Genomic DNA, 12,800 nt, shown 5'->3' with positions numbered 1-12,800 from the left:
ACGAAGCCTCCTTCAACAACATAAGTTAGACCATCTGAACATTTTAGTATCTCATGCTGATCCTGATGTTCTGGTTCTATCGGAAACCTGGTTAAAAAAATCTGACAATGACTCATCTGCAGCTTTACAGCAGTATAATTTATATAGAAGCGACAGAGCTGGCAGAGGGGGTGGGGTTGCAATGTATGTAAAATCCTGTTTGTCTGTTTCAGTATTGAATACCATCACAGTTCCAAAGTGTTTCGAATTACTTGTGCTGAAGGTTGATTTGGGGCCTTGTAACTCTTTAGTTTTGATTGGTGTCTAATAGGCCTCCCAAAGCTGAGGCTAGTGCTACTGATAAAATTATGGATATACTGTCATTATATTCTAATTCAGAGATGCTAGTGCTGGGTGATTTTAACTTGGACTGGCGGAATGCTGCTTCTAGTTACCTGAAGGAGGTGAGTGGTAACCTCTGCTTTACTCAAGTTGATTACTGAGAGCACTAGACCAAACCCTAAAGATCATTCTAAATCCACGCATTGACGTGATATTTTCGATCAGATGTGACAGGATCTCTGCTAGTGGTGTTTTTGATTTCAGACAACTTCGAAATAGAACTACTGCAGCTGTGAGGAAGGCTAAACCCTCAATTCAGAGCAGAACAGTTACCTTAATGACTTTTATGCCTCCGGCGATAAGGTGTTTTGCAAATTCTGTTAACGTTCTGTGGACTGGACCCGCAAAAACACAACTATGTATTGACAGTTCATAGGACTATAGATGGAAATGATAGCTTCTAGCTAAATCTAGTGCACCCATCCATTTGTTTAATGCAAACGATTGTCATCATACACTGCCCTTTATAAACGAAATAAACTTAAATAGCTATGTAACGTTACAGTACATAGGACTATAGATGGAAATGATAGCTTCTAGCTAAATCTAGTGCACCCATCCATTTGTTTAATGCAAACAATTGTCATTATACACTGCCCTTTATAAACGAAATAAACTTAAATAGCTATGTAACGTTACAGTACATAGGACTATAGATGGAAATGATAGCTTCTAGCTAAATCTAGTGCACCCATCCATTTGTTTAATGCAAACGATTGTCATTATACACTGTCCTTTATAAACGAAATAAACTAAACTAAAGGTGCCTAAATGATGCATTACTATATTTCATCACAATATAATGGATATAGCTAGGCTACTGACATTGTCATTGTGATAATGTCAGTAGTAGCTAGCTGTATCTATTGTTTACACTTGAAATGTGTGTTTTTATTTTGTCACAATATTATTTGAAAAATATTGTGTAAAATTGAACTGTATTTCTGAGTTGCATCACTTAAAAACATTAAATGGACTGTTATATCTTATTCAATTGTGGACATTTATTCATTCACACTTATTAGACACTATTTCTGATGGTAAAATGAGCATACAAAGCAAAATACAGAAATCTGAAATATTAAAACGGAAAAAATGAAATTTGGGAAAAAATTTAATGGAATTTGGAAAATAATAAAACTGATTTCATATGGCTCTACATAGTCCCGCAAGTTTGGAAATCTGCCAAGGTGCTCCCCTTGCATAAAGGGGGGGGATAGGGATAAGATGGATAACTATCGTCCTATCTCCAAACTATCATGCCTAGCCAAAGCACTGGAGACATTGGTAAACAACCAATTACATTTTTTTTTCTCAAGTTGCTCAGTGCTAAGTACTCACCAATCAGGTTTCAGAGAAAATCATAGTACTATTACAGCTGTTACTCTGGTCACTAATGACATTATTTCAGCCCTGGACAATGGGACGCATTGTGCAGTTCTCTTTGTAGACCTCTCAAAGGCGTTTGATACAGTAGAGTAGTAGACCATCACTTGCTTTTAAATAGTCTAGCTAGCATTGGCCTGGATAAAGCCGCTTGTGCTTGGTTTCAGGACTATTTATCTTCAAGGTGTCAATCTGTGAATTCAGGTAACTTTCAATCTGATTTCCTGCCATTGTCTAAGGGTGTATCACAGGGTTCGGTATTGGGGCCGGCCTCTTTACAATCTATATTAATGATTTTTTTTTTTTTTTTTTTTTTTTTATCCACTTTTTCTCCCATTTTCTATATTTTTCTCCCATCCCAATTTCGTATCATCCAATTCAACCCTCCCCTGTCACGAACGCTGTTTCTTGCCTCCCACAAGCCGGCTGCAATGTGGACTAAGTCATACATAGCACAAGTCCCCTCCGGTACTTGAGGTAACAGCAGTCGCATCTTTTCACCTGCGCAGCTCGATCTCTCAGTGGCGAGGAGTAGCGCGTGGGAGGCTCACGCTGCCCCCGACACTTCCTGATTCTACTGCGCAGGTGCACCAACCGACCTGTAGGAGTCGCTGTCCACAACGCCCGATCCCCACCCATCAGTTTCCCACCCCCTAATACGGCCAATGTGTAATTAGTATGAACAACCAGCTAAACTGAAAGCAATGTGCAGCGTCTCAGCATTCGTAGCGAGCGCCTTGCCCACTACGCCACGTAGCCGCCCTATTAATGATATTGTTTCTAGTCTTTCAGCACTAGCAGGTTGTCAGGCTCATCTTTATGCGGATGATACAGTTGTCTACTGCATTGCGGATACTGTTCAAGAAGCTATTGTGAACCTGCAGCTTGAGTTTGACACTCTCCAAAATGCTCTAGCTAAGCTCAAGTTAGTGCTTAATGCTAGTAAAACCAAGTCTATGATGTTTTCTAGAGCCAGGGTTATAGATTATGACATGCTACACCTAACAACGGCAAATGGTTTGTATATTGATAGAGTTAGTGAGTATAAATATCTTGGTATATGGCTGGATGATAAACTTTCTTTTAAATTCCATATAGATAACCTAGCTACAAAATTACGGCAAAAGATTGGTTTCTTGTACCGTAACCACGCTAGTTTTCCTATGTTCTGTAGGAAAATAATTGTACGGGCTGTTTTCTTTTTCAATATTGGACTACGGTGATGTCATTTACAGGCATGCGTCTGCATCTACATTAAGGCCTTTGGATTCTGCCTACCACTCCGCCCTAAGATTTATTACGGGTGACAAATATGATACTCACCATTGTCTTTTGTATGAGAAGGTAGGCTCAGGCTGGCCATCTCTCTCGTTGCGACGTAGTTATCATGGGTATCTTTTTATCTACAAAGCAATTATTGGCAAACTTCCACCTTATATTACATCTTTGTTGGTCTGGACTCTGGAGTGCTGTCACCTACCAAACTCGTTCGAATGATCGGCTTGTGCTTAGGGTGCCTCGAGTTCGTTCTGAGCTTGGAAAGTCTGCCTTCTCCTACGATGCTCCATACACATGGAATACCCTACAACAGACTCTAAAGCTCGGAGCATTCCCGTCATTCATGGAGTTTAAAGGTATTGCACTTGACCTATGTACTGAATCATGTAATTGTTTTTAATCCATCATTGTAGTAATTGTAATTCATTGTAATTAATAACTGTTATGATATTTGTGTCCTTTGTTAACTCGTCATCACTGTAAATGAGGGAAACCTCAGTGCTTTCACGAGTATAAATAAAGGTTTCAAATTAAATGAAATATGTTATTTTACTGAAAACCGGACTTAACGTCACCCGCGATTGTGAATCTAACGAGCTGTTAGCTAGCTAACGTTAACAGGTAATTTACAATCGCTAATTTACGTATGTCAAGGTTATTCAATGTCAGAATCTCTCCTTTTGGTCACAAATATACAAACTATGGTCTATGTGTAATGTAATATTAGGCTTGGGCGGTATGACAGTATTACGGTATACCAGGATATTTCGAAATCCCGTCGGTATGATTTTCAATACCGTGACGTTACAGACTGTGCCAAATTACACGGAGTTGCTTGGGCCTAACAAAATAAATTGTTTGGTTCCTGTTGGTTGTCAGTTAACACATTCAGAGCTACGCCCCTTTGACCATAATAGGGCTACCGTGCCAATAAGGAAGTCAAGTCAAGAGTTTTAATTGTCACGGCATACAAGTATACAATGAAATGCGGGTGGTCTTGCCCGCAACGATGTGCAATACAGTAGTAACAACATATAATAGAATCCAATAAAACAACATTGTGCAATAAACAGTAACATAGTATGGCATATCGGTATTTGTACATAAGTTATTTACAGAGCATGGAGGACATGCTAGGTCCTGTGGTAGTGCATACACTGCTACGGATGAGGCACTGTCTTTCTGTACATTGCTATTTTATACAGTCTCAGGTTATACTATACTATTTTTAAAGTGACCTTTCCTTAGTGGCCATAAGTGTGGGCGTGTGCAGCATGAGTGTGTGCTTGCTCATGTTAAAGTGGCTGCTAGTGTGTGAGCGTGTACAGTGTGTGTATCGTGTGTGTGCTCATGTGTGCTTGAGTGTGGAGAGATCAGTGTTCAAGGCTCTGATGGCCTGGGGGAAGAAGCTGAGCCGAAGCCTCTCTGTCCTAGTAGCTGGGGTTTGCAGGCGTCTGCCTGACCTCAGCAGGCAGAACAGGCTGTTGTTGGGGTGGTGTGGGTCTTTCATTATTCTGCAGGCTCTGGATGTGCACCTCTTGTTGTATAGAACCTACAGGGGTGGTAGTGCAATACCCGTGGTACGCTCAGCTGAGCGCACCACTCTCTGTAGGGCCTTATTGTCCTGTGCCGTGCTGTTTCCATACCAGGCAGTGATGTTTCCAGTCAAGATGCTCTCTACAGCTCCGGAGTAGAAGGACTGGAGTATCTTCCCAGATACTCTGAACTTCCTTAACTGTCTCAGGTGGTAGAGGCGCTGCTTCGCCTTTTTTACGACTGAGTCTATGTGTGTTGACCATGTCAGATCCTCTGAGATGTGGACCCCCAGGTACTTAAAGCTGCTCACCCTGTCCACGGTAGCCCCGTTTATCCTCAGTGGTGTGTGTGTGTCTCCTGCTGTCCTCTCCTATAATCCACGATCAGCTCCTTGGTTTTACCAATGTTCAGGAGCAGGCTGTTGTCCTGGCACCAGCGTTCCAGTACCTCAACCTCCTCCCGGTAGGCCTTCTCGTCGTTGTCCGAGATCAGCCCCACCACCACTGTGTCGTCCGCAAACTTCACTATGGAGTTGGAGCTGAACTTGGCCACACAGTCGTGTGTGTATAGTGAGTACAGCAGGGGGCTTAGAACACAGCCCTGGGGGGACCCGATGCTCAGGGTGATGGTGTTGGAGGTCTGACCCCCCACCCTGACCGCCTGGGGCCTTTCGCTCAGAAAGTCCAGTATCCAGGCGCTCAGAGCGGAGCTCAGACCCAGCTCGATCAGCTTGTCCACCAGTCTGGTGGGGACTATGGTGTTGAACGCTGAGCTATAGTCAATGAACAACAGTCTCACATAGCCCCCCTTCTGGCGGTCAAGGTGAGAGAGGGTGCTGTGCAGTACCTGGGAGACCGCATCGTCAGTGGACCTGTTTGGCCTGCAGGGGAGGAAATTAGGCCACTTTACTCGCCAAATGCGAGTATTTTTTACGTTTGGCGAGTGATTCATGAAGAGCACTCGCCAGTCTGGCGAGTACTAGTAATTACAAAACAAAACAAAAAAATCATTCTGCAATCTTCTGATTCGCTCACTGGCACAAGCCGAAATCTGACTCCCCCCTTGATTCTTCCCATTTGTGCCTCATAATAATCCGACCATAACCAATTAACATCATCGTTGTACAGATGCGCTCTAAGCTCCGCCAATGAACACTCGTTTTATAGAAGATGTCGCGCATCTAGGGGAAGTGGACAGACCACTGCGCGCAGACCTACAAACTCCTGTCACCGGCTTGACAACGTAGACACACTTAGACAAAAACACATTGTGGATGAAAATAATTGCATGTAGAGTCGTCGCTTTCGGATATCCGTGCGGTCTGACATGGGGACGAACAACAGCACACAACGTTCTCCTTCGAGTCGGATGAGAATGACAAGTGGACGTGAGGCTAACCAGCATTAGCCGGCTAGCTACCTAGCATCAAACTACCATAACGCGCATTCAACATAGTGGACTATACTGAGCGGCTTTGCTTAAATGCAGCCGAGTGACATTTTATTATTACCGGGTTTCCCCCCATATCACCACTCGCCCATATGCCCTTCACAACGGTGATGTTGTCATACTTGGCATTCAGAATACACCTGCTGAACCCCTAGCGTTGTCAACTTGTCATGAGATTCGGTTCCAATGTATTGTCATCATACAGCACACGTACAGTACAACCAGAATACGTTTGGTATCCAACCAGAGTGCAAATGTAACAAGTCAAGTTGTTTTATTTAGCTATTACATTACAGTGAAATGCTTGGTTCTTTCACTGCCCAACTCAGTACAACCTAGACCAGCCCAACCTAGTCCAGCCCAGCCCAGCATCTTTCACTGCCTAGTTCAGCCCAACCCAGTCCAGAATAGTTCCCTCTTTCATGTTAATATGTGATATCCTAATATTTTGAAGAGTAGAGACAGTGTGATTAATACATGTTGTATGCTAATATTGTGAAGAGTAGAGACTGTTATTAATGGTTTATGCTAATAAATATTTTAAAGAGTAGAGACACGGTGTGATTTTTACTATGATTGAAAATCAATTTAGACGAAGACATACAAAGAAGTAATTATCACAATTAGCGATTTTTTTTGGCTGGTAAAAAATCAGTTTGTCTGGTAAAAAAAATCAGATACTCGCCAGTTGGCTGGTAAGCCAAAAAGTTAGTTTCCTCCCCTGTTGGCCTGTATGCAAGTCAATGGGAGGTCGGGGAAATTTGCAAAGGCTTAAACTATATCTTAAATTATGGCTATGGGTCTAAAACACCCCTCGCTTATCAATGACTTGCTTGCAGTCAACATGTAAGAAACTGATTGTTTTTTCATTGGTACATTTCCGTTTATACCTTTTTGAATAAGAGTAATGAATGAATGACCTTTATTTATATAGCACCCTTCACAGCACGAATGCACAGGGTGCTTTACACTACAGCTTAATATAAAAACACAGTAAAAACAAAATCAGAAATAAATGACAACAACAAACAGCAGTTAAAAACAGTGAAACCAGATAGAAAAAGTAGAATAAAAGAATTTGGATAAAATCATGAGTCACTAATTAAAACAAAAACTATAGAACAGTGAGGACAAGAAAAAAAAGTGCCTATGCATGACCAAAAGCCTGTCTGAACAAATGTGTTTTTAATTGTTTTTTAAAAGAGTTCTCAGGGGGGAGGCATGGTCTAGCAACGTTCGAGACAGGGGAGGGAAGAATTGGATAATATGAAAAATTGGAAAAAGTAGATCAATAAAAAAAAATAACGATTAAAAAAAATTGTGTTTTCTCTGGCCTGGGCACTCAACGCATGGCGAGTTAAAACGACTAATCTCGTCGTCGGCACTCAATGTGTTAAGCCCATGGGTAGGTAGGGAATTTATTTTATTTTTTCCCACGGCAACTATGGATAGGGAATTTCTTTATTTAATTAAAATTTTCACGACAACATGGATGCATGTACTGTACTCTGCCAGCATGTTTACTTGCTTTTTATATATTCTCATTATTGACATGGACTGCACTTTTTGACTAAGATTTTAAGGAAAACTCCAACATTTTGGGAAATTAGCTTATTTGCCATCTACCCTGGAGTTACTGTGCATGCAGTAGGAGTAGGAAGACGTTGGGAACTAGGCTAATGGAGTGACTTCCAGTGACTGATGCTAAGCTAGGCTAACAGTGCACGTCTTCCTACTCCTACTGCATGCACAGAGAAGAAAAAGGTATGTATCTTAACACTCCAACATTTTGGGAACCCTGGAGTTAGACAAGAAGATGCATACCTTTTTCTTCTCTGTGCATGTAGTAGGAGTAGGAAGACGTTGGGAACTAGGCTAATTTAATTATGGACCGGTGGCTGTCCGTTTATTAAGGTCGAATGGACCATGGGTCCACTTCCAGACATTGGATGATTGTGGATTCGGGTATTGCAGCGTTTTTCTAACATTTTGAAAGTATGGATTGGTGCATTAATGTGGACTTTGTGACACGTTGTTTTGGTAAGTAAGTTATGTTATGGTTAAGCGTTCAGAAAAAGTAATTCGGTTGTGGGAGGGATCTGGGGTCACGTGGAGTGTTATACGAAATAACAACGGCTAACTTGACTGTTTCAGCCAATCAGAATCAAGATATTTGCATGCCATTGTATAATTTAGTTGCAAATGTGAGTGAAATGCTCGTACTGTCACATAGCGCACATTTCCGCATATAACGTAGCAAATGCTGCAGTCACAAAATGGTTAGGAAAAGTTAGACGTACATAGTACTTACTTACTGGTCACAGTCTTCAATAACGTTTGAATAGTCATCCATTTTGTGAATAAAGTTGTTGAAACAACATATTTTTTTCTCTGACGACTCCTTATCAACACGGCTATCTAACGTTAGCAAGCTAAGTGTGCGTAGTGTGACCTGTGTAATGTTAAGTAACTTGTGTTCCGCTGGGAAAGACCGCTCATCACTGCATATAACTTGGTTTAATCCAAACGTCCATTCAGAAACTTTGTATTATGAAATAAGAAATTTGGGGATGTCTGACTATTTGTCTTGGTACACTTCAGCTGACACTATTGACACACCCACTACGCAAAGCGTGCTCTTTCTCTCTCACACTCACACATGCACACACACACTGCTCCAGTCACGCATCCACTCAACTCCATATGCATCAGGCTATTATTCTAAAAGTATCGATACTAATAACATTTTGTAATAAAAGTATTGAACCGTTTCTAACAGCTGGGTATCGTGATACCTCTCTACTCTAGTATCGGTGTATCGTGCAACCCTACTAGACTGTTCTTATCCTGTCCTCTCAGAGCTGCTGGGCCGTGTTTTGGAGCTGGAGCGCAGCCTGTCTTCTCAGGAGAAGGATGTGAGGAGCCAGACTTCCAAACTGGCAGAGCTGCAGGCCCAGCTGGAGCAGACCCGCAGAGAGCTGACTGACCGGGACAGAGACCTGGGCAAGACCCGCCAGGAACTGAGCCAGGCCACAGACCGCCACCAACAGGCCCAAGCCAAGGTAGAGCATCTGTTTGTGGAATAGAGGCATAGAGGACTTGCGCAGAATGTTTGTGTCGTGCACTAGTGGCCTACTCTGCTCAAAGTTGTCCTTTTGGCTTTGGCCCTCACAGTGTCTCTCCTGTTGGGAGGACCGGCTCCAGCATCCCATAGATTTAGTTAATTTGCTCTGCTTCTGGTTTCTGTAATAATGTGTTTTTCCAGGAGTAGGTTATCAGCCTTCAGCCCAATCCTCAACCTGGAGGGCTGTGGGATCACTCTTTGTTTGGTCTCTACTAGGGATGTCCCAATCACGTGATCGGGATCGGGGCCGATCACGTGATTTTCCGAAGATCGGGATCGGCAAAAAAAATTAATAAAAAAATCTGGATTTTTTATTTATTTAAAAAAAAAAGATTTTATTCAACAAACATGACCATGTTCACGTCTTAAACTCATACTGAGGCCTTAGTTTTGGTTTTAAATTGCATATCATCCATTTATTTATTGTCACACAGAGCAGAAGAATTTTGCCAAAACAAACGCATTTCCTTTGATTTAATTTTACATCAAATGATTTATGTCAAGGATTGCAATGCCTCGCTTGAATGAAGTTAACTTTTCACCTGGATAACGTCAACATTCAGGGTGAATGTAATGTGAGAAATTGGGATGACATATATTTTTTTTTTGATCGGATCGGGAATGATCAGTATTGGTAGATACTCACATGATCGGATCGGGAGCAAAAAAATGTGATCGGGACATCCCTAGTCTCTACCCTTTGACCTGTTCGGCTTGGGTGTCCCTGCTAGGAGTACAAGACTCCCACTGACATGGCTCTAGTGGTCATGGAAACGCACAAACCGCCCCCACCATGATGCGATGGTGATCCTGTTGGGGCTTCAGTAGGAACCCTGTATTCTTAATAAATATAAATATATTCATAAATGCATTCTGGTCCTCAGTCTTCTGATGTGGAGCAGAAGCTGAAGCAGGTGACGGAGGAGATAAACTGTCAGAGACACAATGCTGAGAGCTGCAAACGAGCCATGGAGCAGAAGATTAAGGACCAGGAGAGAGACAGCCAGAAGGTGAGACTCCTACTGTACTTACTATACCAGGAGAGAGACAGCCAGAAGGTGAGACTGTACTCCTCCTACTGTACTTACTATACCAGGAGAGAGACAGCCAGAAGGTGAGACTGTACTCCTCCTACTGTACTTACTATACCAGGAGAGAGACAGCCAGAAGGTGATACTGTACTCCTCCTACTGTACTTACTATACCAGGAGAGACAGCCAGAAGGTGAGACTGTACTTGTCCTCCTACTATACTTACTATACCAGTGTGTTCTCAACAGAGAAAAATCCCCAGAGAAAAGTTTTGATTTCACTATTGAATTCACTAGAAGTGAAGCCCAATGAGATAATATGTGACTTGAGATCCTTTTGAGGGATCTTAATTTTTTTTCAAAATAAGCCATCACTTGTACAAATCGATACTTTTCAATCTATGTCTTATTAACACATTGGGCGCCGGGCATTGTGCCCATCATTGTACCCAGTCTGCCAGCACTGTAACCCTATGGAGATGTTTACCTTCTTTGCAGGGCTATAACTTTTAAAATTGTATTGCTATAATGACATTACTATGGCCCATTCAACATCGATTATCTATCGTTCCGGATGTGGGAACGTTATATTTTTTCATTCATACATTGTTGTGTTAATACCTTCGAGAATATAAGTGTTTTAAGCTTTTCTGCTGTAATTCCAAAAACACTAGTTATAGGCCCTGATGCAGGGTTTCCCATTAATTACCTAGACTGTGGCGGCCCGCCAATTAGTCCCACCACAGTTGTATAATGAACCAACATTTTTTTTTTTTTTTTTTTTTTTTTAACTATTTTTTTAAAATATAAAGTTAGCCAATATGGATGTATCGGTAGTATTGGCAGTGGTAGTAGTCGTAATAGTAATCCACTATATTTTTTTATTTTCTAAAAAATAAACCAGTTCAACACAGGTAACTACTTTTGCTTAATTTCTTTGATGGCTCAAATGTATGCTCTAGTCCAGGGGTTCCCAAACTTTTCAGGCCGCGACCCCCAAATAACGGTGTCAGAGAGCCGCGACCCCCACTATTATATATATATAAAAAAAAAACTTGCGGCGGCTCGCGACCCCGACTTTGGGAACCCCTGCTCTAGACTCGATTTTGTGTTTTGAGCACAAAGTTCATCATAGATCTATCCTCTTCATTTTGCTCTCAAAGTGCACCAGATTGATGCATTCAACTTTAAAATGTTGAAACGGTCCTGCTGTATGTGTGATGGTAGGAGCTGGCCCAGTTGCAGACTGCCCACCAGGCTTTGGACCAACAGCTGAACCAGACCAGAACCAAGCTGAGCCAGGAGGTCCAACAGGCCAAGAAAGATCAGAACATCCTGCAGGCTGACATGGAGAAGGTAACAACTCTTCCTACAGCTAATGTTTACATTGAGGCATGACACCTCTATGCTCTATGAAAGTGTTTTTTTAATGTTTACATGGTGCACGTTTAACACTTTCTGCGCCACGCTTAGTGCCCATCTCTACTGCTAGATCATGGCCAGCTTAAAATACTAGTTTCCGCTGTTTTCACTATGTTTGCAGGGCTGTATGTGTGTTCTGTATTATAGCTGTGGAGACAATGGTGTGGCTCATTTGACAGACACTACTTGTAGTCCAACATGGACATTTTGTTTTGTTTCTACACACTGTAGTTTGTAGTTTATTACACGCTAAACATTGCACATTTCCAAGATAATCCAGTCTTTTTTCATAGATCGCGAGATAAAACGTGTTATGTGCAATAAGCCCGAATTGTTCTGGTTGATTTCCTGAACCCCCAAATACTCCCAAATCAAAGGTATATAACATGTACATATGTACCTCACAAAATAATCCAGGGGGGGGGTCGTTTTAACTCGAAACTGTGATCGTGTTGGCTGAGCATGTTTTACGTCCGGTGAAACACAGAACTGTGATCGTTAGAAAAACACGTTTCAGGTTCTGTAAAATAGACATAGAATATACCTTAGTTACCTTAGCCAGAAGGTATTCCAAAAAGAATAATTCCAAGTGATCGCATCGCCATTGCGATTACCAGTGTATATGTCTATAACCGCTTCGATGGTAAAATACGCTTACGCAATGGAATTTTGAGGCGATCAATGTGAATTATGGATGTTCGATATTGGCTTTTTTACCTATACCGATATTGTCCAACTCTTCATTTCCGATACCGATATCAACCGATACCGATATATGCAGGGTTCCCCCCCCCCCCCCAAAAACGGAATAATTTCAGGTAATTAACATTACATATATCTTGTCGTGGAATTAACACAACATTATGCATACTCAAGATTTTGATTGGCAAGAAGCCTGGGCAAATGTTCGACTTGCATCAAGGAACCCGGACCATCAACAAATCAAACTATATTCACAGGACATACTTGACTCCTATAAGCAGGGTGTCCGCAGATCCTTAAAAAGTCTTAAATTTGTTTATCAATAATTAAGGCCTTAGTTTGTCTTAAAATGTCTTAAATCCATTTTCAGAGGTCTTAAAAATGCCATAGAAAGGAAAGATAAAATGCCATGTCATCTTATGTTTTATTATGAAATCTGGGGGAAAACGGTTAATGGGAGATAAAGTCGGGACTTTTTATTGACCGTGTTGT

At 41.6% G+C, this 12,800-nt stretch overlaps 1 protein-coding gene across 1 annotated transcript in view; it reads left to right on the top strand.

The window, feature by feature from the left end:
- Positions 1-12,800, top strand: part of cenpf (centromere protein F) — a 162,133-nt gene that overhangs the window by 21,060 nt on the left and 128,273 nt on the right. Inside the window, exons 8-10 of the mRNA XM_084337734.1 lie at positions 8,890-9,092; positions 10,039-10,164; positions 11,412-11,540. Of these exons, the coding sequence (XP_084193860.1) occupies positions 8,890-9,092; positions 10,039-10,164; positions 11,412-11,540 (458 nt within the window). The remainder of the gene's footprint in view (positions 1-8,889; positions 9,093-10,038; positions 10,165-11,411; positions 11,541-12,800) is intronic.

Source organism: Notolepis coatsorum, assembly GCF_963971535.1.
Source record: "Notolepis coatsorum genome assembly, chromosome: 20".
Taxonomy (NCBI): Eukaryota; Metazoa; Chordata; class Actinopteri; order Aulopiformes; family Paralepididae; genus Notolepis; species Notolepis coatsorum.
Note: the sequence above shows the minus strand (reverse complement) of the source record. Positions and strands in the feature narration are given on the sequence as shown.